The sequence below is a fragment of the Clinocottus analis genome, unplaced genomic scaffold (assembly GCF_023055335.1).
Source record: "Clinocottus analis isolate CAN_PGR_092001 unplaced genomic scaffold, fCliAna1.0.p SCAF_10, whole genome shotgun sequence".
NCBI classification, from domain to species: domain Eukaryota; kingdom Metazoa; phylum Chordata; class Actinopteri; order Perciformes; family Cottidae; genus Clinocottus; species Clinocottus analis.
In genome coordinates this window covers 21,123,922-21,149,847 of record NW_027175821.1, presented here as the reverse complement: position 1 = coordinate 21,149,847, position 25,926 = coordinate 21,123,922, and the positions used below count along the sequence as shown (strand labels likewise).

The 25,926-nt window shown below is 43.8% G+C and overlaps 1 protein-coding gene and 1 long non-coding RNA gene across 2 annotated transcripts; both read left to right on the top strand.

Annotated features, from left to right (window-relative positions):
- Positions 1–634: 634 nt before the first annotated feature.
- Positions 635–15,530, top strand: mmp17b (matrix metallopeptidase 17b). Its single transcript, XM_068595445.1, has 11 exons — positions 635–769; positions 2,207–2,339; positions 2,469–2,625; positions 3,203–3,311; positions 3,430–3,607; positions 4,361–4,537; positions 5,523–5,616; positions 8,151–8,224; positions 8,333–8,482; positions 8,799–9,056; positions 14,104–15,530. The coding sequence occupies exons 1-11, from the start codon at positions 641–643 to the stop codon at positions 14,478–14,480; spliced, it is 1,836 nt and encodes a 611-aa protein (XP_068451546.1). The 5' UTR covers positions 635–640; the 3' UTR covers positions 14,481–15,530.
- Positions 15,531–22,303: 6,773 nt separating this feature from the next.
- LOC137794817 (uncharacterized) lies at positions 22,304–24,165 on the top strand. The gene is made up of 2 exons (XR_011078354.1): positions 22,304–22,473; positions 22,566–24,165. It is a non-coding gene; the product is annotated as an uncharacterized lncRNA (long non-coding RNA).
- The last annotated feature ends 1,761 nt before the right edge of the window (positions 24,166–25,926 follow it).

Below are 25,926 nucleotides of genomic sequence, written 5' to 3'. Positions count from 1 at the left end.
CCTTGAGGTCAGATCATAGAACCTTGAGGTCAGATCATAGAACCTTGAGGTCAACACATAGAACCTTGAGGTCAACGCATAGAACCTTGAGGTCAGATCATAGAACCTCGAGGTCAGAGCATGGAACCTTGAGGTCAGATCATAGAACCTTGAGGTCAGAGCATGGAACCTTGAGGTCAGAGCATAGGATAGGGGTCACCAGCAGGCGCATCGCGGTCCGGATCTGGACCCAGACGCTGCTGTCTCTGTCTCTGGACTTTTTTTGATAAAAAGCTGCCATTAAAGACACTAGATGGGCATCCGCCCTTAGAGACTATAGCTAGTGAACACACTGCAGCATAAAGAGATAGATATTGATATCAGGAGTTGTTAGAGACAATTAAAACTACATCAGAAAGACACAAACACAAATTCAAATGAAGGATACTAATTTTACACTTATTACAGGTTCAATCCTTAATCTTCATGCCTTCTTTTAGATAATGCCATTTGTATTGCTATATGCTGACAATTGCAATTTGTTTCCAGTTTTTATTATTTTACTCTAGGGAATGGAAAATCATCCCACTCTCCATTGAATATCCGAACAGTGTTGACGATTTCTGATTAATTAATTTAAGAAAAAGATTATGCAGCCAAGATGAAGATGTGGATTATTTTGCTGTGCCTGTGCTTTGGATGGATGCGAAATGCTTCCTCAGCTGGCACAACCCCCACGCCCTCCTCTACACCAGTGACGCCCACAGAGGACGAGGCCGCCCAGCTTGTGGTAAAAGAACATTTGTTCATGAACATTTATAGGGGGCGGGGACTGTACATGTTAAAATACATCGGTTACAGCCACATGTGATTCACCTCAAGACACATTATCTTATTTGTATCAACTCCTTTGAAGAACACAAACTGCCTTCATATTAATCAGCACTAGCAGATGCAACACGAGTAGAAGGCGACTGACTCATACGATTGGATCGTGAGTCTGGATTCGGATGATGTTACTAAAAGTGATCATTGCACTCAATATAGACTATTTTATGGATACAAGTCAAGGCAATTAACTAACACCCTTAACACACGATGCACACACATCACAAGAGTGAATATTGTTAACAACAAGGCTGCACAACAACTCTGCCCTGCAACAGAGTCCACTCAGGACAAATGCCTCTCTCTCTGTGCCACATCCTCTTTCTAAAGAAACGTTTCATAATGAAAGTAATATATAAATGAATAGCCTACTGCTAGACAAAGTAGTAGACACAGTCTATGCTTTTTAAATATATGTTTGTGACAATTACAAGTGGCAGACATTTTTTAAAGATTTTAGAGAGGTGTCAATTAATTTCCTGTATTTCACACGATGCTTTTAGAGCCGACTAGAAGAACAAGTTATCTGCTGATCAAAGCATACATGGTCACTCTTATTCAGCAGGAGGAAAACAAAAGAAAGGACCCTCACAGGAATCACCTCAGAGTTGTAGAATAAAGTTACACCTCAAATATAAATATGTTGTGTTAACTTTCTAAAACTGAAGTAACACTCGCAGTCCCGGAGAGTGATCGACTGTCCATATTTATAAAAATGTGTATGATCTTTAGCTATTGTGGAAAAAGCAGCCAACAATCCTCCCTTCATGAAGGTTACAATGTTCAGTGTAGAGAGACGTGGACTAAACTTTGGGATCATTCAGGAGGCTGTGGTTTGCGGTGCTGTTGAACAGCATCATACAAAGAGGTGCTTTCTATTAATTAGTCCCTCCCATTTATATCAACAAGGGGAGGCATCATTAGTCAAACACAAAGGGTCCATGTGAAGACAACAGTGTAAAAACATGCATGCCAAGATTGCATGCTAATATGTGAATTGATGTAAATCATATCATGCTATTAAGACCATAGTGCTCTAGTCCTTCATTTATTTTGTTGGATTTATATATATTTAAAATGTTTGAATGAGAACAACCTATTTGTTTCATCTTCAGGCAAATATCAGTATGTCCATGCATCCCTGATGTCCACAAATACATCAATATAATACTTCATTAAGGTGGAAAAGAAATGTAATGTCTGGCTTGATTACATGCGTTGATAATCTACTTTAGTCACGTGCCTCTAGTTGACTAACCTTAGAAAGCACATGTCTGATGTTTCCTCAGGTCTACCACAAGCCATTGTATGCCATTGACTTGCTTTTCCCTACTCATAGGACTGGTTGATAAGATATGGCTACCTCCCACCCTCAGACTCCTCCACTGGTCAGCTGCAGGCCTGGACAGCTGTTACTAACGCTGTCAAGACCATGCAGAGGTTTGCAGGCCTCAATGACACTGGAGCTGTAGGTAGGGCTTCAGACAGTGGCTGTGAAGAGCTGTGTGCTTTGCTTTGAAAATCAAACATGCTCATATTCAGGCTAATCCTTCTTGACTCGTTGAGTCTGCTCTGGTTCCCCTGTGCTTTGCTGTATTCAGATGAGGAGACAATGGCGTTGATGAACAGTCCACGCTGCTCGCTACCCGACCAGGACAACGCATCCAAATCAACGGCCAACCAAGAAGGGAGCAACGCGAGGAAAAGGAAAAGGAAAAGGGCCATCTCCATGTGGACACACAGGAATATTAACTGGAGGTTGGACGAGATTACGTTATTGTAGTTTACACCAAATTATGATCTGGTAAACTGGAACAAACCTGAGAATGTTGTATATTTAATTAGAAGGGTTCATTGTTTGCTAGGGCTGGTTATTGTTTGAAAATGGACAATACAGAGTCATTACCAGTACCTTTAGAGTGATACCAAACCAATAGAGAAGGCGACGCTATTGATTACTTTTTCCCTCAATAGCCGTCTTCTGAATGGAAGCATTCAGTTGCGTAACTGCCCTCCAGTACGCAGAGTTTCTTTCAGGAGTGTGGTGCAGCCACACCTTGAACATGTTCGTGACATCGCTACACACTGAACTGCCAACTGTGTCCAACACATTCATACACAGTGTGGGCTGCTGCAGTATATCTTTTCTAGATATAGGCAGAAAAACGGATTAAATGCAGGTATAGTTTGACTGTTTTTATACTACTTGGTACTGGAGTATTTAGGTCAAAACTATTCGAGCTATCGAGTATACCCAAACGTTTTTGTTTAATGGACCCACATTGACCTGTACCTGGCTACGGTCCATTCCTCTGTCTGTCTCTTACATTCTTAGGTTGCGTTCATACCCCTCCTCTTCTCATCTGTCTCGGGAAACAATCCGCTCACTGGTCTTTTATGCTTTGAGAGTGTGGGCGGAGCCGACCCCCTTGGAGCTCCATGAAGTCAGTACATTTAACGGATGCTGCGTCATTCTTTCACGCTCAATGTAGTCCCCTACGGAGGGATCCTATGGAGTCTGGATAACCGTCAGACATACTTTCTATTGCCCACTCTCCTCAGGTGGGAAGCTCACAGTCAGCTGACCTACAGGTAGACTTCCTCCATGGTTACCACGGTGATGGCTATCCCTTCGATGGGGCAGGAGGTGCAGTCGGCCATGCTTTCTTCCCCTCCGACGCGGCCCGGGCAGGAGGAGTTCATCTGGACGCAGAGGAGGACTGGACCTTCAGGCAGCCAGGTGGAACTATGTTAAGACATGGTGACATTGTTCAGGCTCTGACCAGACTCTTTATACTCTACCATCATGAAAGTGAGAGGAGCGTTGCCATGCCAACACTTCTCCAGCTCCTCGTAGCTTTGTGATTTTATGCTACAGGGTTAGTTTAGGAAAAAGATGGCATAATTTGGGGTTATTTAGTTCCGTATTTGTTAAACATACTTTGTAAATTTGTTTACATTTCGTTGGAATCCATCTTGGCAGACATTGAATATAAACTAATCCTGTTTTAACCCTTGTTTAAACTAGTTTAACTAATCCAGGGTTAAAATGAAGACGTGAAACACATGTCTGATTCAATAAAAAACAGTTTAAACCTAGATTTACTAACTCTAGATTAACTCTAAACCAGGATTAATTTAATCCTTGTTGGTGCGACTCAGCCTTAATGATGTAATAGATCAGTTGCCATGACATTTACAACGTACATTCAGATGACTCAAAACTTTACATTTGTTGTCTTTACTGCAGATTCTAAGAAACGCACCGCTGTCATTGTGTTTTGTCCAGTAGCTCCATCCTGTGGAGTGTAATGCACACTGCATCTTTTAATTGCTAGCAGGGCTTCGGGCACAATCAGACATTGCCCCCATCACCAGCACCCCGACCCAAACCAAAGATACAATTGGATATTAGAACTGCACACACCTGCACCATTAAATGTGCTCATGGGTTTCTGTATCTGTCCTTTTCTTCTCCTTTGTTCCTCCCCAGCCTCTAAGGGTACTGACCTGTTCACAGTGCTCGTCCATGAGTTCGGCCATTCACTGGGCCTCGCCCACTCCTCATCTCGCCACTCAGTGATGAGGCCGTACTATCAGGGTCCTGCAGGAGACCCTCTGCACTACCACCTGGGGCCTCAGGATCTGGAGCACATAACCCAGCTCTACGGTAAGCCTTTAGGTCACAGAAAAATGGACATTTCTGTATTAATAAAGTCAAAATTTCCACTGTGACAATTTATGGTGTGTAGGATATAGTGCCGCGCACTAATACTGTTTATATTCATAACGGGGGTTCAGTGTGTGCACGTCAGGCTGTTTGTGTGTTTAGTTCGAGCGGGCAATAAACATGGGCTGGAAGAGGACGTCTCATTCTCATTGCCAACGGTCATAAGAAACCATTACAGGGTGTAAAGATTATTTTTGGTCATATGATGATTAATCATGGTCATGATAGGCATATGAGGAGGCGTATATTACAAAACCAAATTACAAGATTGTAAGAGAAAGAAGACCTTATACTATTACTAAAGAGAGGACCTTATACTATTATTACTATAACTTAAAGTTGGGGTAGGTAACGTTGGAGAAACCAACAAGAATAAATGACATTTCGACCCAGTGTTGGCAATTCTTCAAGTCTTTCCTTTAACTCCGCCTCCAGCCCGTTGGTCCAGCCTTGTTCTTAGCCTCATTCACAAGAAGGAAAATTCTGCCTTCAGTTATTCGTGCATTTACTTTACAACCAAATGATTGATTTGAGATCTATTCAAGTGTGCTCCTGGGAAGTTGATTCACCTAAAAAAGAAAATATGTTGAGCCACAAACGTCTCTTTCCCAGTAGGAAAACGTATTTCTGGGCCCAATGGTATCACATGATAGGCTTGGAAATTGTAATGCCGCTATTTGACTACTTAGTAAAGTTATCTTTAAAATTTGTCTCGCTTCCTAGGGCTTGGATTATAGATCATTATGACATCTTTTTACAATTTAATTTATTGATCAGTGAGAAGCAGATTAGGATATTTATAGAAATCCTTAATTGCCTATTAGCAAAAACAACAAACAACAACAAACACTAGTTATTGCTTCACCATTTTAAAAGTGTAAAGCTACTTCATTTCTATAAGACGTAAATCTATTTTTGGATCTAGGTCAAAGGAACCAGCTGCTGGCCACTGATGCTCCTCGCCTTGCCCCAGAGCCTCAGCTGCGCCACAAAGGCCAGCACCATCATCATAGATATGGGTACGACTAAAAAGACAACTTTTATAATACGGTTACCAGCGACATTATAAACAGTATTAGTAAGCTGTCTTTCAACCCAACATAGTTGTAGACATCAAAAGTTGTGTATCGCATTTCAGTAGCGTAGAGAAAATACATACGCACATACGGGACTATAAAACTGACGACCAGGCCGGTTGAAAGCAGGGTGGAGGATGACACCCAGCCACCGATGAAGATATGTGCTCTTGCTGCTTAACTAGTTAACTAGTCTCTCATAGCATTAACTAGTCTCTCAGAGCGTTAACTAGTCTGCTTTCACAGCGTTAACTAGTCTGCTCTCAGAGTGTTAACTAGTCTCTCATAGCATTAACTAGTCTCTCAGAGCGTTAACTAGTCTGCTTTCACAGCGTTAACTAGTCTGCTCTCAGAGTGTTAACTAGTCTGTCAGAGCGTTAACTAGTCTGCTCTCAGAGTGTTAACTAGTCTCTCAGAGCATCAACTAGTCTCTCAGAGCGTTAACTAGTCTCTCAGAGCATTAACTAGTCTGCTCTCAGAGTGTTAACTAGTCTCTTAGAGCGTTAACTAGTCTGCTCTCAGAGCGTTAGATAGTCTCTCAGAGCATTAACTAGTCTGCCCTCAGAGCGTTAACTAGTCTCTCAGAGCGTTAACTAGTCTGCTCTCAGAGTGTTAACTAGTCTCTCAGAGCATTAACTAGTCTGCCCTCAGTGTTAACTAGTCTCTCAGAGCGTTAACTAGTCTGCTCTCAGAGCGTTAACTAGTCTCTCAGAGCATCAACTAGTCTCTCAGAGCGTTAACTAGTCTCTCAGAGCGTTAACTAGTCTGCTCCCAGAGTGTTAACTAGTCTCTCAGAGCGTTAACTAGTCTGCTCTCAGAGCGTTAACTAGTCTCTCAGAGCGTTAACTAGTCTGCCCTCAGAGCGTTAACTAGTCTCTCAGAGCGTTAACTAGTCTGCTCTCAGAGTGTTAACTAGTCTCTCAGAGCATTAACTAGTCTGCCCTCAGTGTTAACTAGTCTCTCAGAGCGTTAACTAGTCTGCTCTCAGAGCGTTAACTAGTCTCTCAGAGCATTAACTAGTCTCTCAGAGCGTTAACTAGTCTGCTCTCAGAGCGTTAACTAGTCTCTCAGAGCGTTAACTAGTCTCTCAGAGCATTAACTAGTCTCTCAGAGCGTTAACTAGTCTCTCAGAGCATTAACTAGTCTCTCAGAGCGTTAACTAGTCTGCTCTCAGAGCATTAACTAGTCTCTCAGAGCGTTAACTAGTCTCTCAAAACGTTAACTAGTCTCTCAGAGCGTTAACTAGTCTCTCAGAGCGTTAACTAGTCTGCTCTCCTGATCCTAAGCCGTATCAAGGTGGGACTGGACAGCAGGAACAGGGACCACTAACACATTATTCGCCGCTGACATTCTCATCAAAAGTTCCCCCCAAAATATGAAAGTTTACACGAAACATGAGTAAGCTATTCTAGTGTGTACGTAAACAGCTAGGGCTTTTATTGTGGAGGGGAAACGGAAAGAGAGGAGGATTTGTTGGAGTGAATAAAGAATAAAAGAATAAAGTGGTTGCTGCCTTGTCTTAGCTAACGGAGCTGCGAGTTATTTTATTATTATAAAAGTACAGACGCAAGAGAAACCCCGCTACACGTTTGGTAAACGTCAAGCTGGAAATGACGACTAACGGTCGCACAATTGAAATCTAGCTGTTATTTTGAGTGCGCACGCTGGTTAATGTAGACAGGCTGTACAGTACTCTATTGTCTGAATAAACTACGCCCTGAATCACTCTCAACCAATCAGAATGCTCGATTTGATCGACCCGTATTATAATAAAAGATATTTGATGTTTGGAGCCATACTGTAAAGAAATGCGCAATCCAACTCTTTCAGTCACATTTCTGATAACTGTATTTTGGCGTTTGGCAAAACGGGTACCGACCCACAGCCAGGGTTTAATGAATGAATATTAATAATAATTTAATGAATAATACGATGCATCCCTCTCTGGTTGGAGGTGACTGGAATCATTCAGTCAGGCAACATCAGATTTTACTTAAACATTGCTTTGTAAAACTAAATATAATAAATAAATACAAAGATATCAATTCAATGAATTGTTACTTATTATTAGAAGCATACGAATAACCAGTACATAAAGTACACCAACAACCAGAAATTACAATTCAAGTGTAAAATGTTTGAATGCAGCAACAAATTGTGCGAAACATAAACAGGAATTAAAATTCCAGCATTAAATGTGTATAGAATCAAAAAATGTATTCAATCCAACAACAAAAAGATGATTTTGTCTTCTGTTTGCCCACCAGTGAAAATAACAAAAAATAATGAAAATAAAAAAGATTGCAGTATAGATTCTAGTCACAATATTAGATTTAGTCACAGTTTTTGTTTTCTTTCTTGTCACGTCTAATTAAGATAATATTCATTCTTAAGTACGGACTAAAGGTGTTTTTATCTGTCCCGATGACAGCATGAAGCTCTTTTCGTATGTCTTGCTGTGTGTTTTCTCCCTTCAGCTCCTCCATTGATCGCTGTAACACCAGTTTTGACGCCGTGGCGATGATCAGAGGAGAGACTTTCTTCTTCAAAGGTCTGAATACGCCACAAATTGATTCATGAGGCATCAAATTAGAAAAAAAGCCATTAGTAAGTAGTTTGTCAAGGTGAAAGCTGTCTCTTACGTTGTGTCGTCCTCCAGGTCTGACGATGTGGCGAGTCAATGGCGGGGGCTTGATATCGGGTCACGGGGCTTCAGTCAGGAGGCTGTGGAAAGGTCTTCCTCCTGATCTTCCTCAGCTTCACGCTGTGCTGGAGAGACAGTCAGATCATGCCATCATCTTTATTAGTGGTATGATCCAATAATGTTCTTAAGGCATGAATGTTATGAATAAATGAATGAATCAGCTACTGAGTCAGTTCAAAGGAGACTGAATGAAGACTAGAAGATCATTCATTTCACTGACTCAAAGCAAGAAATTGACGGCAAAACTGTGTTCATATTGAAAGCTGTTCACTAGTTTAAGCTTCTTTGAAACCATCTGGATCAATTCAATACATTTTCCAAATAATATTATTGGTAATTCACAGATAGAATTATATGTGACGGTTGTCGTGAGAATCAGCAAACCGACTCACTCACCTCTGCAGGTCATGTCTTGCTGCAGGTTCCCAGTTCTGGCTGTTCAGGGATCTGACCCTGCAGGACGGCTATCCTCAGCCGCTGTCTGCGCTCAGGGTGGGGGTGAGTCGAGCTGCAGCAGATGAGGATGAGGAGGAAACAGCAGAGCGGTGGGGCCTGATCTGGGACGCAGAGCAGGGCCCCATGTGGGGGCACATGGGAGATGCTGAGGGAGAGAATCAAGAAGACAAATGGACTCAGCTGCTCAGAGAGGGGGTCAGTGGCATAACCAAAGACATTGATGGTGAGGACAGCATCGTGCTTGTGTTTTAGTTTAGATGTGTCTCGCCTGATGTCGGACCGGATGACCTGCCAGGTTTGAGTTTCATCTCGTTTAGCTTTCTGGCTTTAACACTGGTTAATTCTCCATCCATCCATCCATTTTCCGCCGCTTATCCGGGGTCGGGTCGCGGTGGCAGCACACCCAGCAGACCGACCCAGGCTTCCCTCTCACCCGCAACATTTTCCAGCTCGTTCTGGGGGACCCCGAGACGTTCCCAGGCCAGCCGGGAGATATAATCCCTCCAGCGTGTCCTGGGTCTTCCCCGGGGCCTCTTCCCAGTTGGACGTGCCTGGAAAACCTCTAATGGGAGGCGTCCAGGAGGCATCCGAATTAGATGCCCGAACCACCTCAGCTGACTCCTTTCGATACGAAGGAGCAGCGGCTCGACTCCAAGCTCCCCCCTGATGTCCGAGCTCCTTACCCTATCTCTAAGGCTGAGCCCGGCCACCCTACGGAGGAAGCTCATTTCGGCCGCTTGTATCCGCGACCTCGTTCTTTCGGTCACGACCCAGAGTTCGTGACCATAGGTGAGGGTTGGAACGTAGACCGACCAGTAAATAGAGAGCTTCGCCTTCCGACTTAGCTCCCTCTTCACCAAGACGGACCGGTACAGCGCCTGTTTTACTGCTGCAGCCGCACCGATCCGCCTGTCGATCTCTCGCTCCACCTTACCCTCACTCGTGAACAAGACCCCGAGGTACTTGAACTCCCTCGCTTGGGGCAGGCATGTTGTCCCCACCTGAAGGGAGCAATCCACCGGTTTCCGGCAGAGAACCATGGCCTCGGATTTGGAGGCGCTAACCCTCATCCCTGCCGCTTCACACTCGGCTGCAAAACGCCCCAGCGAATGCTGGAGGTCACGTTCCGAGGAAGCAAACAGGACCACATCATCTGCAAACAGCAGAGAGGCGATCCCGAGGCCCCCGAACCGGATTTCCTCCGCCCCCCGGCTGCGCCTAGAAATCCTGTCCATGAAGGTCACAAACAGGACCGGTGATAAAGGGCAGCCCTGGCGGAGGCCAACACCCACCGGGAACGTGTCTGACTTAATACCGAGGATACGGACACAACTCCTACTGCAGGCGTATAGAGACCGAATAGCCCGTGCCAACGGATCCGGCACCCCGTACTCCTGCAGCACCCCCCACAGAACCCCCCGAGGGACCCGGTCGAAAGCCTTCTCCAAGTCCACAAAGCACATGTAGACTGGTTGGGCAAACTCCCAAGACCCCTCCAGTAGTCCCGCAAGGGTAAAGAGCTGGTCCACTGTTCCACGACCGGGACGGAATCCGCACTGCTCCTCTTGAATCCGAGGTTCGACAAGCGGTCGGAGTCTCCTTTCCAGCACCCTGGCATAAGCTTTTCCCGGGAGGCTGAGTAGTGTGATACCACGATAGTTCGAGCACACTCTCCGGTCCCCCTTCTTGAAAATGGGAACCACCACCCCGGTCTGCCAGTCCATGGGCACTGTTCCCGACCCCCATGCGACACTGAAAAGGCGTGTCAGCCAAGACAGCCCAGCAATGTCCAGTGCTTTCAGCATCTCAGGGCGGATTTCATCCACCCCCGGCGCCTTGCCACCAAGAAGCTCTTTAACTACCTTAGTGACCTCTGCCAGGGATATGGGTGCACCCACCCCAAGGTCTTCAGGCACTGCCCCCTCCCCAGGGGACATGTTGGCCGGGTTTAGGAGTTCCTCAAAGTGCTCTTTCCACCGTCCGACGATGTCCCCAGTCCGAGTCAGCAGTTCCCCTCCCCCGCTGAGAACAGCCTGGGGTAGGCCCTGCTTTCCCTTTCTGATCCGCTGGATGGTTTGCCAGAACCTCTTTGAGGCCAACCGAAAGTCCTTCTCCATGGCCTCCCCGAACTCTTCCCATGACCGAGTTTTAGCATCCGCTACCGCCGCAGCTGCAGCCCTCTTGGCCTGCCGGTACCCATCAGCTGCTTCAGGAGTCCCCTGGGCCAACCAGGCCCGAAAGGCCTCCTTCTTCAACTTGACGGCTTCCCTCACCCCCGGTGTCCACCGCCGGGTTCTCGGGTTACCGCCGCGACAGGCACCGACGACCTTCCGACCACAACTCTTGACAGCAGCTTCCACAATAGAGGCTTTGAACAAGGTCCACTCGGATTCCATGTCCCCAACCTCCCTCAGGATGCGTGAAAAGTTCTTCCGGAGGTGGGAGTTGAAGACCTTCCGGACAGGATCCTCAGCTAGACGTTCCCAGTTCACCCTCACAACACGTTTGGGCTTGCCAGGTCTTTCCAGCCGCCTCCCTCGCCATCTGATCCAACTCACCACCAGGTGGTGATCAGTTGACAGCTCTGCTCCTCTCTTTACCCGAGTGTCCAAGACATACGGCCGCAGGTCAGATGATACGATTACAAAGTCGATCATTGATCTTTGGCCTAAGGTGTTCTGGTACCAAGTACACTTATGAACCACCTTATGCTCAAACATGGTGTTTGTGATGGCCAAACCGTGGCTAGCACAGAAGTCCAACAACAGAACACCGTTCGGGTTCTGATCGGGCAAGCCGTTCCTCCCAATCACCCCCCGCCAAGTTTCACTGTCATTACCCACGTGACCGTTGAAGTCTCCCAGGAGAACTATAGAGTCGGCAGGAGGTGCCCTCTCCAGGACCCCTCCAACCGACTCCAAGAAGGCCGGATACTCCGAGCTGCTGTTCGGTGCATAAGCACAAACAACAGTCAGAGCCTTACTCCCCGCAACCCGAAGGCGCAGGGAGGCGACCCTCTCGTTCACCGGAAAAAACTCCAACATAGCGGCGCTCAGCCGGGGACTCGTGAGTATCCCCACACCCGCCCGGCGCCTCTCACCCTGGGCAACTCCAGAAAAGGACAAAGTCCAACCCTTCTCCAGGAGCTTGGTTCCAGAGCCCTTGCTGTGCGTGGAGGTGACCCCAACTATATCTAGCTGGTACCGCTCCACCTCCTGCACCAGCTCCGGCTCTTTCCCCGCTAGCGAGGTGACGTTCCACGTCCCTAGAGCTAGTCCATGCTGCCGGCGATCGGCTCGCCCAGGTCTTCTGCCTGGTCTGCCGCCCGGTCTGCATTGCACCCGACCCCGATGATCCTCTCCGCGGGTGGTGGGTCCACGGAGTGGCTGCGGCACCATGTTGTTTTTTCGGGCTAAGCCCGACCGGGCCCCATGGGCGAAAGCCCGGCCACCAGACGCTCGCCGACGAGCTCGCCTCCCAGGTCTGGCTCCAGGAGGGTGCCCCGGTTTCCCTTGTCCGGGCGAGGTGACTAAGCTGTTAGTGCTGCTTTCCATAAGGGTTTTTTGAACCGCTCTTAGTCTGGGCTCTCCCCCGAAGCCTGTTTGCCTTGGGAGACCCTACCAGGGGCTGACGCCCCGGACAACATAGCTCCCAGGTTCACTGAGCCACTCAAACTCCTCCACCACGTTAAGGTGGCGATTCACGGAGGAGGCTGGTTAATTCTAATTAATGTTTTTCTGAGAGAAAGCTAGAAAAAGCCTCTGTGCACTACCTGCTCAGCAGCAGGAAGCTGACAGACAGTTAGAGACTAGCGGGTGAACATAGTGCACCATTTTAAAGAGACAGATATGTTTCTTAATAGTTACTTAAACTGAGATAAAAGAGGATGAGTGAATGACCTACGTCGTTCATTGGGACACAAACAGAACTTCACGGAAGGAACTGCTATAACTCCTTACACTCATCCATGACTAGAGGTTTGACATGAGAGCGGTTTTATCGACAGGAGAGGACCCATAATAAAGTTGTGCAACATCTTTATTATTATTCTGTAATTTAATAATTGAGTAATTAGAAAGCAACATTAGATATGCAGTTGGCCACTGGAAGCTAATTTCTGTGGACACAGATCATACATTTAAAAGAGATTTAGTATTTTTGACAATGGAAATTGATGTAGCACATGTGAAAAATGTCAGATATAATTCAGATCAAGGAATGAAGATGAATCATGAGATGGAAGAATCACTTTGAATCAGCTGTCACTGTTTTCTGCAATCACACCTAAAGCAAAGCAAAGCTTCGTGTTGCATTACTCACTTTACTTTACTAACTTTACTTTACTAACTTTACTCGCTTTACTTTACTCTCTTTATTTTACTCGCTTTACTTTACTAATTTTACTCGCTTTACTAACTTTACGTTACACTCTCTTTACTAACTTTACTTACTATCTTTGTTTCACTCGCTTTACTTTACTAACTTTGCGTTACACTCTTTACAAACTTTACTTTCTTTATTTTGCTCGCTCTACTTCACTCGCTTTACTTTACTCGTTTTATTTAACTTGCTTTACTTTACTTACTTTACTTGACTCGCTTTACTTTACTCGCTTTACTTTAAGCGCTTTACTTTAATAGCTTTAATAGCTTTATTTTACAGTAGGGAAATTTCAGTATTACAGCAGCGCTGCTCACAAGTAAATAAGATTACAAAAAAGTAATATAAATAAACAGTAGACCGGTAATAAAACAGATTAAAAATTTGCGGTAAAGAAAAATATTAAATATACAGATGGAATAAAGAATTTGTATAAAAGTACTTCAACATACTTAAACATAGTTGATGTTGAACCAGGACATGAATTTAAATGTTCATAGTACTTTACTCACTTTACTTTACTTGCTTTACTTTACTCGCTTTACTTTAAACACGTTTGTGTCTGGGTTCCTAATATTATCTGTAGTCGCACACAGCAACTATCAACTTATATATCGTTTCTGATTCAACGACGGCAGGATGTTATGACTTAATGCTGAGAGGGTTTTGCAACACAGCGGCACACACATTTTCTTTGCTTCATTGGCGCCGCCTAGTGGAAATGTGTGTTACCAGTGTCCATTTGTGTCTCTGCATTGACTTTGTATGTAATCTACTCTCAGAAAAAAAATGCTTTGCTTTTGGTGTGCATTAAACAAACTAAATATATATTGTTTATGTCAAAAATATGGAGATTGTTGTTTGTGAAAACATCTATTCCTCTTCTCCAGGCTTTGTCTACCTCTTCAAAGGAGGTTCCTACTGGAAGTTTGCATTTCCAGGCTTCTCATTGCAAGACGGATACCCACGATCCTCGAGTGCAGACTGGCTTGGCTGCCCTGACTCCTCCTTATCCACACCTGTGGTGGACGGCCTCTCCTTGTCTCTGTCTCCGCCTGCAGGAAGACAGGAGCTCAGGGAGAGATGGATGGAAAAGAGAGAGGAGGAAGAAGGAGGAAGGAGGGGGGACCCACATGGATATAAACATAAAGACATAGGGGACAAAGGTACACACAAATGCACTTGCCACAACGGAGCTCTCGGTGGCAAGACAACATCTGTTATTGCTGCCTTCCTGCTAAGAACATGGACCCTGTTGGCTATTTAAAGCTGCACAAGACAATAACGATCCTCTTTCGTAACAGGAAGGAGGGCTGAATAGAGAATAGAAATGTATCTACATCCGCCATGTGCATTCACTACAGGCCTGCTCACCATTAGACCTCTTCTTTCTTGTTCGCACAAAGCTGGAGTCAGGACGTGTTTGCCCTAGCTTAGAATAAGGACTGGAGGCAGGGCTAACCTGGTAATTTTGTAAATGGGCAACCGACTTGTTGTATAGAGCTTTTCTAGTCTTCTGACTACTCAAAGTTCTTTAAACACTACATGTCATCCTTCACCCATTCACATCCATTCAAACACTCATGGCAGTCAGGGTTAGTTAACCATTAAAACCAACATTTACACACTATTTGCACAGAAAGAAACCGTCTCTATAGCACCCCTGAGAAAGGTTTTTACGTTCAAAAGACCATGCTTTTTACCCCTATGATTTTTGCACACACGTCCTGTTGGGTCTGCTCTACAAAAAAGTCATCACGGCATTAAAATGTGCCTAATTACATTTTCCACCATTTTTAATTTTGTGAAAAATATCTTTTTCCCGACTTCTCCCAAACTGCTAGGTCCAAATTTCTTAAAATACTTTTTGTAGATGATTATTGGTTCAATGTCATCACATGTTATCAAAACCTTGTTGATATCTCATTGTGTTTAGAAGATAAGGACCAATTCACTTCTGAGGGGCGTGGCTTTATACGTCAATAGACATAACGTCCAAATTACTCGGCCTATCTTAACTTAGTTTGTAGCATGTGTCAACATGGCATTCCTTAAGACACCCTCATGTTTTCATAATATCCAAACATTCGTTAATTGCTCAATATCTGGATTCTTTGCCTATTTTCATTGTTTTGGGGAGTCAACAAATTTCTCCTGAGCTCCGAGTCCCCCCCTCTGGGCCGGAGAGGCGTTCAAGGTCTGTTCAAGTAGTCATATGAACCCCAAATGTCTTCTAATATTGCTTATTTTATATATTTTTTTCAGATTTTTTTGTAAAAACATGTTTTAAAAGAAAACAGAATTACAATATAGCAATGCTTTGGCCTGTTTAGTAAAAAAAAACTGTGTTGTTCGGTTTAAAAATGGAAAAAATAAATCTTTGTAAATTGTATTTTTTAACAATTTAGTGAAACGTTATGGCCGCGTGAGAGTGACGGTGAGGTTAAGGGGTTTATGTAATTACATAAACTTATTGGTAAGTTACATTTTTTCTGTTGGAATAGAGCTCTTCCCACAATGCTTCACTGTATTCCAATATTTAAATGAAGTTAATCAACGTTGTGGTTCCGTAGATCCTGTCGAAAACGTCACTTGACTTATTTCATAATTTCCTTGTCTCATAATGGGCGCTGCTGGGCTTGGGGTGCTCGGGGCGAAATAGTTTAAATTCAATTGATTTCATATTCCAACAACATGATCTTCAGACCGTTTCGGTGAAAGTTATCAAAAGATTTAAAAAAATATTGAACGATGTGAGTGTGGGGCAGCGGCAAAGAAACACCAATCGCCATGAACATGGAGGTTGTTTTTATTCAGCCGTTATCTAATCTGCTCTATATTTCTCATGTGTCCTGACATAAGTGAGGGGGCGGGACCAGGATGTGTCATGACATTGTTTTTAATGGTGAAAATGCAACAATGAGATGATGAAAAGTACATTGACAATTACTGTCATGGTTGAGTTGTTTCCGGTTTTATGTTGTAGTTTGTCTGTTTCCTCTGTCTCCCTGATTGTGTGTGTGTGTGTGTGTGTCTCCTCTGATTGTTTCATTCTGTTCACCTGTCCTCAGCCACGCCCACGTGTCCCCTGATTGTTTCTGCCCCACACCTGTGTTTCCTCTCTCCTATATCTGCCCCTTCTTAGTGAAAGAGCGTCTTAAGCTAAGAACGACTCTGGGAAACACGTTGTTCTTTCACAGCGCTCATATTTTATTGTAACAACAGCTGGTTGTTGTCGTCAGGGCTCGGATTCAAACATTCACTGCTGGAATATGTGGAATGTGAAATAGTACTTTGACTATTGACATTCATCAGTGAACACCAATTTTGAGACTTTAATTCACACTTTGGTTATTGTTAATATATGTTAATAATTCTATTGATATGAATATCTTTGGTAATATCAATGATTTAATTTTCATACTTGATAATAACCAAACGCGTTGATGTCCGTTCCCAACATCTTGCTTTGTACAGTTATGTGTAATAGCAGTGTGTTTAAAAAGGGGAGTAATCCTCAAAATTCTTTAAATAAGTTGTATTTAATAAATTGTATGTATGAATTGTAAATTGTGACACAAATGCATTGGGGACACTACACATTCTATTTAAAAGCAAGAATATTTGGAAAAAGTAATTGAATTTTATAATATTTTACAGAAAGTCAAGAAATACAATGTTAAAAAAGTAGCAGTGTTGATATGAGTTTGCTTGCTTGCTGGTTGTGTTTGGGGTCATTGTCTTGGCGGAACATCCATTGAAAGGGCATTTCCTCTTTAGCGTACGGCAACATGAGTATTCTGGTGTACTCAAACTGATCCATAATCCCTGGTATGCCATGAATAGGACCAACACCAGAGGACGAGAAACATCCCCATATCGGGATGCTTGCACCCGCACGCTTCACCGGTGTAACTGTGGCATGTAGAATTCAGTGTTTGCAGGATGTCTGACAAACTGTCTGTGGCCCCCAGACCCAAAAAGAACAATCTTACGCGCGTCCACAAAATACTACGCCATTTCTTTTTAGGCCAGTGTTCTGTGGCATATTGTAACCGCTTCAGCACATGCCTTTATTCTAACAACGGGACTTTGCGGGGGCTTCTTGCCGGTAGCTTGGCTTCACATAGCCGTCGTCTGATTGTTACAGTACTCACAGGCCATATTAGATCTTCTTTGATCCTCCTGGAGCTGATCATCGGCTGAGCCTTTGCCCTTTTGGTTCTTCTCCGATCCATTCCAATGAGGGCTGTAGTGCAGGGTAAACGCACGTCTGAGTGGCGTTTATGCGCCTCAGAGCTGCATGCGCCTTGTATTCTTCTGTTGGAATAACGTTTGTAATCGTGTGCTTGTGTTATTGTTTTCTTGCTTTCCCGCTGGATCTAAGCATATTTGAATTTGTAAACTCTGCGGAGGAGAAGAAAAGGGGCGGTGTGAAGCCGGTAACGGGGCCGGTCTGAAGACCGCTTGCCCGAAGGTGCCGGTAACGACCCGCGTCCTGCCGGGTCCGGTCTTCTCTGAGTCGGGTTGTCAGCTGCAGCTGACACTGACGTGAAATCCAACGAGCAGAAAGAGCCACGAGACACAACGTCCGGTTTTCAAAGTAATGACTGATGTGTTCGGAACATTTCTGACCACATCCAAACGTCTTAACTGCTCGTATAGAAATGTTTTAATGTGTCAAACACAAGCGTACGATAGTTTTTAATTTAGCAATTGCCTTGTTGTGTTGTGTTACCTTCCTTTACTGTTTTCTTTAAGTTTAATAAACTACAAACACATGTATTCACTGTCATTGATTGTATATGATTTTTTTAAATGGAAAACATAATGCAATATAGCCAGGACAGCCTTACAGCCTTTACACACCTCTAATCTTACCACTACAGCACTCATTCCAATAGTCGTTTTCCTTTTTCTTCCTCGTCTTTCTGGTTTTGGCTGCCATTTTAAAGCGTTCGATATAATTTTAGCTGAACAGCCTGTCATTTTCTGCACTTCTTTATAGATTTTCCTCTCTTTTATTAATTTTTTAATCAAAGAACGCTCTTCTTCTGAACAGTGTCTCTTAACGACCCATTTTACTGTTTTTCAAGGACAAACGCACAGCCAGCACATGCAGTTGCCTTGATCCTTAAATAAGGGCCGCCTGTTTAACACCTATTTTGTTCACATAATCAATAACCTCACTAATTGAACTCGGCACTGCTATTTTTTTGAACACGCCCCTTTCAGTAAATGATTCACAGAATCAGCAGCATGCAGGTCATGCCTGGTGCGTCTGTTGGTTTTCTATCCCTTTACTAAACCTTCTAGAAACTTACTTGCAGTGTAGAAGTTGAAATTCTAACAAAAACAGTGATTTATCTTGCTAGTGATGTGGGACTGATATTATTTTGAACACAACTGTATGTTGGTCAGGTGCCATCAGGATTTCCCTCCGTCATATCTTCCAGTTTAGTCTCATGGCAGGTTGGGAAATAGTCACAAATTGCTATCTACTGGCAAATCTACTTCATTAAAAAAAAAGACAAATTGTGTCACAGCACAATTTGCCGTTTTTGTGTGTGTGTCGCTCAGCACAAAAGAAATGCCAGTGGAAAGTTTAATGCATCCATTTGACTAACAGTCAGAGCTAGTAACATACTTTATAATATCCAAAAAGACATCTATTGGTGGGGGAGCGTGCATGAGTCCAACCAACAGGACTTTCACCAAGAGACCGACGTTCCACACTACATAGATATTTAATGTGGCTTTGTTGACTTTTTTTTTACCATAACACAGTTGTGGTGAGGGACACGAAAGAAACTGGATCATTTGTGGACCATGAAAGCAACGTCGCATTTCAGAACTATTTCACCAACTGCTGTTGTGTTGTATTCTAGTGGCGGCACATGTCGACTCTGAAAAGCAGCCATTTCATCACATTCACTGTCACAGTGCGAACTATTGCCATCATTTGAGTCGTCTCATAGTTTCTGGAGTGCCATGGTATCCTGTTTTACCATCATCAGAGCCTGGGGTATAATTTATTCATATTTAGAATTGTAAAACTTCTATGTATTGCTCAACAATGTGTCCTACAATAATAGAAGCAGCTTTCATCATATTATCTGGTTAATGATTTACCTCAACACCGTGACGACACTGGAACTCCCCATGCTGCATTACTTCATCGCTGACAAGGGGAATCTTTAGATTCCACATAAGCGCAGCAAACACACTCATAGAAAGACCTTTAGGAAGATAAGCTGTGTTTATGTTGTGTAGACAAGTCCAATCACTCCTTGTGAGAAGGATTCTCATAAAGAGAAAGAATCGAGTGAGATGTGGATAGACAGAGACCTACAGTGTTTGTCACGGCAGAGAGATAAGACAAGCTACTTGCTTTTCTCAATATGATGGCTATAATCTCAGCCATCATATTGTTGCTGGCCACATAGATCTCTTTTAAAGTTTAGGTTAGTCAGCCTTTCAGAGCTGAGAAATAAAGACCTGTTTTCAGTTTTCAGATTGACTTTTTTTAAAACTGAGTTTTAAATCGATTACGGGTCAAATAAATACCCATTTAGCTTGTATGCAACCAAGCAGGCTTTAAGAAATCTGTACAAATCATCAGTCTTAACACTTATTTTTTTTTAAAGATACATTTAAAACATTTAAAGTCGACATATTTAACGACTCACATGTTCACTGACGCTTCACAGCAAGAGGGTCTGTGGTTCGGATACTGGTCTGCAGGTCCTTCTGTGTGGAGTTTGCATGTTCTCCTCATGTCAGCGTGGGTTACCTCCAGGTTCTCCGGCTTCCTCCCACAGTCCAAAGACATGCAGGTTAGGTCAATTGGACTCTAAATTGCCCGTAGGTGTGAATGTGAGCATGAATGGTTGTTTGTCTCTATGTCTGTCCTGTGATGGACTGGAGACTTGTCCAGGTGAACTCTGCCTTCGCCCCTTGACAGCTGGGATCGGCTCCAGCGCTCCGCGACCCTAATGAGGATAAGCGGTTAAGATAATGGATGTTCACTAATACTACATTACAAATGTTGTACTAAAGAAGCTAAACTTAAAAATAAAATATGCTTTAAATTTGAATGTAATGAATCTACTTTTGGTCTTAAAAAGAGACAATCTATTTTCAAAATGCATACATCTTGTTCCTATGGTCTGAGTTAGTCCACAAATTAAGAATGATAAAACTGTACTTTGTAATTCCCTATTTGATAGATGGATAGAAAACTTATTTAATCCCCAGTGGGGAAATTCATTTGTCACCATAGACAACAACAGACTCATACTGACAACAACAGACAAGGTTCTCAGTGCACAAAAAACACATTACAAGAACAAACATCAGAAAATGCCATCTGAAACGAGACACATGACAGACAGAAAGGAGACTCCGACCGCTTGTCGAACCTCGGATTCAAGAGGAGCAGTGCGGATTACGTCTCGGTCGTGGAACAGTGGACCAGTGGACCAGCTCTTTACCCTCAAAGACTACTGGAGGGGTCATGGGTGTTGTCCCAACCAGTCTACATGTGCTTTGTGGACTTGGAGAAGGCTTTCGACCGGGTCCCTCGGGGGGTTTTGTGCAGGGTGCTGCAGGAGATGGGGTGTTGGACCGGTTGGCACGGGCCATCCGGTCTCTGTACGCCTGCAGTAGGAACCCTTCACCGGTCCTGTTTGTGACTTTAATGGACAGGATATCTAGGATATCTAGATGGAGAAACTCATGTTCGAGGGTCTCGAGATGTGGTCCTGTTTGCCCCCTCGGATAGTGACCTCCAGCATTCACCTTACTCATCAGCGTCTCCAAATCTGCGGCAAAGGTGTTCTGCCAGAAACCGGTGGATTGCTTCCTTCATGTGGGGACACAATGCTTACCTCAAGCGAAGGAGTTCACATACATGAGGGTCTTGTTCACGAGTGAGGGTAAGGTGGAGCGGGAGATGCAGGCGGATCGGTGCGGCTGCAGCAGTAAAACAGGCGCTGTACCGGTCCATCTTGGTGAAGAGGGAGCTGAGTCGGAAGGAGAAGCTCTCCACTTACTGGTCGTCTACGTTCCAACCCTCACCTATGGTCACGAACTCTGGGTCGTGACCGAAAGAACGAGGTCACGGATACAAGCGGCCGAGATGAGCTTCCTCTGTAGGGTGGCTGGGCTCAGCCTTAGAGATAGAGTAAGGAGCTCGGACATCAGGAGGGAGCTTGGAGTCGAGTCGCTGCTCCTTTGTGCTGAAAGGAGTCAGCTGAGCTGGTTCAGCTTCTCATCCGGATGCCTGCTGGACGCCTCCCATTAGAAGTTTTCCAGGCACGTCCAACTGGTAGGAGACACCTGGAAAGACTCAGGACACTCTGGAAGGATTATATCTCCCGGCTGGACTGGGAACGACTCGGGGTCCCACAGAATGAGTTGGAAAGTGTTGCGGGTGAGAGGGAAGTCTGGGTCGGTCTGCTAGGCCTCCTGCCACCACGACCAGACCCCGGATATGCGGTTGAAAATGGATGGATGGATGTTATTTGTAAATTTTATGTTAATGTTCATTTCCATGGCCGAGGAAAGTTTAATCAATAGTTGTGAACATGAGCTACTCTCTCTCACGCCGGAAACCAGGGAAATAAATCTCAAACGTTCTTAATTCCTTATTTAGGTGGTTCCAATGTAAAATGTTATATGAATATGAGACTTATATGAGACTTTACATTACGAATCCAAGCTTGTCATTTGTGTATTATGGTGAATCATTTTTGTGATTCGATGAGGATATATTAATTCAGGTTCTTTAAGGACTGTGCTGTCATTTTAAACCAAAGCAGACAATCCAGTAAGAGTAGTAAAGTATTTTGTCTAGTAGTAGTTTGGTTAATTTGGGTTTATGGGAAAGCTATCCATGGAACCTTGGTGCTGATCAACAACCAGACAGTCTGTCGACTGTTGACTAATAATATCTGCGGACCTGCCACAAACAGACAGAGAGCTCTGCGGGTTAAAGTCAAGGACCCTCGAAAGATCAGCTGAGGCAAAGAGAACAATTGCAGGCTGCTAAAACCTTCTGCGGCAGAGCAACTCAAACGTTGACACGGCTTGAAAAGGCACACACACTCTTCTTCAACAGGTCTCGGCCCTCGTTGGCTATACAGACTTTGGTCAATTTTATCTACAGTAAAGTTCATCTGACGTTTTCAGATGATGTTTCACGTGGAAGTCTAAGTACTGGATCAGTAGCTTGCTCAAGAGGACTTCAGTGCTAGTTGGTGAGTATAGTACTTTTCACTTTCACCAACCACATTTTCCGAAAGGTCCATGGATAAAATAATATACTCAATGGGTTTGGCTCTATTTATAGATCGAGAAAGCAGAGGAGGTGAAACACATTCTCTGGACTGAAGGTGAGCATCGAGAAGTCTGTCTGCGACAGCTCGGCTGGGATGGTCATTCAAACCAGATGAACATATTCAACCAGTGTGGTTGGGAGCATCTTGGCTGAACAGGGGACTCGTGACTCTCCTGACATTAATAAGAGGGGTCATTTTGAATCCACAAAATCGTCGGCGACTGTGATCTTCAGGAGGGAAATGTATTTTTTTTTTTGCTTTTCCTCTGGCTAACCTTTAACAACCATTAAGGTGCAAAGTTTATGAGGGATCTTCACCAGGATTTCCGGAGCTTGTGAATCTTTTGGCCTGAACAAGCCGAAACAGTGAAGTAAAAGGAAACTCTGCCCTTGAACTACAAATCAAGCAAGCAATAAACATTAATATTGTTGCTTCATAGCTTCATTCTCTTGTTATAGACAACAAATTTGCGAAAAGCAGCTAATCAGGCTCAGACATTCAGTCAATTGAAGACTCCCAAGGAGGCACTGATCATGGGTCTTTGCACAAGTAAGTCCACCGTCACCCTGGATCCTCGTGCTCACAACCTAAGAGCAGACCGGACCGGCTGTGAAGTGGGGAAGGGAGTAAGCCCTGAAGACACCCCCATTTTGGATGTTGGCATCCTGATGGTTCAGCCCGTCAAAATGAAAGCTGAAGGAGAGGGAGGTGGGACAAAGAGTGGCGTGGCAGTCAATCAAACAGCCAAGGGCTACCTAGAGCTGGGGGAGAAGGGAGCCGAAGAGGGGGAGGCGCAGACATCCCAGGCGGAGGAGGAAGATGAGAATGAGGAGGGTGATGAGGTGGAGGAGCTGATTAACTTCTCAGACAGCGAGGGGAGTCTGAGGAGTGAGTTCCTGGAGTAGAGAAGAAAAGATGGACGGTGAGAGGGCAGAAAGGAAGGAGGATGAAGACAGATGTTTTGTTTATATGTTGATTTTGTAATTGCTGATTGATTTTTAAAAATATTTCATTGTCACTCTTTGGAACATTGGGTGGCTTACTTATTTTGTGTTTTACATTACCATGTATTTTACAGTCGCTATTTGACATTTATTCTGTGTGTAAAATAATGTGATCTCGGAGGCCCCGGAGCATGAGCACATCACTAAGATCCCCTCTGTCCTTCACCCTGGCGCCCCCATTACCATGGTGACCAGTGACCTGTGTCTATGAGGCCAGTAGCTGCTCTCAAGTCCGTCACAAATACAGACATGACTCCTCAATGACCTCAATGACACATCTCTCTCCCGGTAACATATATTGCGACTTCTAACCGCAGTGGCCGCCACACCGTCAACATTTCTTGTGAAATGTTCTTTGTGATATTCTTGTCCGCACCGAGTTCCCACCATCACGTCTCAGATGTGGCAGGGTGGTTTTACTTTCAAAGTCAAAACACTGCAGTTGTTGTTGCATCACTCTCGTTTTCTGAGCCTCCCACTGAGCGCAGTATTACCTAACAAAAGTATGTGGGGAAAGCTTTCTTTCCTTTTTGATATGGAAATTAGCATGATTTGCTGTTTTGGTTAACAATATTATATGCTTGAGAAATAAAGTGACCTTTTTTGAGTTTTAGTCTTGTTATATCTTTCACAGAGCAATGCTGACTGGCACTCACTTTTTTTGTGACTTCCATTTTTTGGAACAAAGGTTACCTGTAACTAGAGTTACTAGATAACGCACAGACAGTATGTCATTTGTTGGTAATTTGTGGAGAATTTCATAGTAACCGAACAGGATGGGATCATATGTGTGACTTAACGTGACATAATATCAAACAACCATAACCACAATATTTGCTCACATAGTCGCCACTTTTTTTGCTCTGTATCTGATGACATTGCATCCAAACAAACTCATGTTGTTTAATAAAGAATGCAGTCAATAAAATTGCAATTGCGATTTCCTTCTGCACAGCACAAGTTTCCCCTGGGTCAGAATTGGTTACGTTACCGAGCTCCTAATCTAAGCGTTCTATGGCTGCCCTTTCAGGTCCCAGTACTTCCTGTAATGCCCATTGTCTTGTTTTGTAGACACATTTTTGAGGAATGAATGAGAACCAACCACAATGACAAATGACAGTTGTTGCAGAGCCAACAGTTAAACACTAAGGTTGAATCAATTAGATCAAGTTGCTCTGATCTGATCTCTCTGACCTCTTAACAGCAGTAAGGTTGATGCTAGCATGCCATGCGTTAAAATTGCGTACAGGCATCACTGAAATAATACTGATGGAACATCAATTAAGATCTTTTTTTGTGGTGGACACATAAATTCCCAGGAACAAAATAAATAAATTTCAATCAAACTCTTCATAGATTGCCAGTTATGGTAGATGGATGGGTCGAATATGACTTTCACCACAGAGATGGTGTGCATTGTTTAACCAAAAGCCATTTGGAAACCATAGAGCCGTATAAAAAAACACATTGTACAGTTCAAAAATAGAAAAGTTACTTGTTTTATGGGAAAACATTGATGGACTTCTGCGGACTGCGGCTTTAAATCTTCAGGAGCTTCTGCTGGTGCTCTATGACCCAGAAGCAGAAACATCCTTCAGGGAAGCCTCTGCCTTCAAAATAATCTGCGGCCGTTTTGTGACTTTACCGATAGAAATAGGAAGTTTACAAGGACATGGGTTACTTCGTTAGATTCCCACAAGCCTTAGGGTTACGTAGATGTGTTTGTTGTTAAAATCTGACTTTGGTAAGAGGAATTCATCACAGGTTTAGCGAAACGTTACGGTCGCTGCAGTAAGTTCATGGAGTTATGTAAGTACTTCTATTTAACAGGGTTTTTTTTAAAATTTCATCAAGAAAGTGTCTCAGAACACCAGACTTACAAGTTGTAAGATATTTTTATGAACACCTGAGGCTTTCATCACTATTATGCCTGAAAGCGTTTCCTCATTTCAGGCTGAACAGAGTTGAAACCTCGATTTTCTTAAAGAAGCTTTATTTATTTTTTATCCATATGTATGTTCTCACAAGGGTTACAGTATTGCAGCACTTCAAATGAAGTTACTTAACGTTGTGGCTGCCGAGATAATTAAGTTCATGTTTTAAAAAAGAGAATTGTTTTCTCAAAAATCAAGCGCTGAGGCTTCACAGGTGACAGGCTACGTAAGATGTTATGAGTCACATGTAACCCTTTCAACCAAAAATGTTTTTTTGAAATTACGTAGGACAGTTAACAAGTTAAGTAATGTAGCTATTCAAATCCAAACCAGGATGTCATTTTAACCCATTTAGTGAATTTTAATCCAGTATGGAATTGACACCGAAACTACAAATAATAACAACTCTGTAGAGAGGTATTTCTTGAATATGC

What these genes read in the sequence shown, in the direction of transcription:
- mmp17b (XM_068595445.1), top strand. Translation starts at nt 641, where the DNA reads ATGAAGATGTGGATTATTTTGCTGTGCCTGTGCTTTGGATGGATGCGA. An exon ending in CCCCCTTGGAGCTCCATGAA is followed by an intron (nt 3,312 to 3,429) that starts GTCAGTACATTT and finishes CACTCTCCTCAG; the next exon opens with GTGGGAAGCTCACAGTCAGC. An exon ending in GCACATAACCCAGCTCTACG is followed by an intron (nt 4,538 to 5,522) that starts GTAAGCCTTTAG and finishes TTTTGGATCTAG; the next exon opens with GTCAAAGGAACCAGCTGCTG.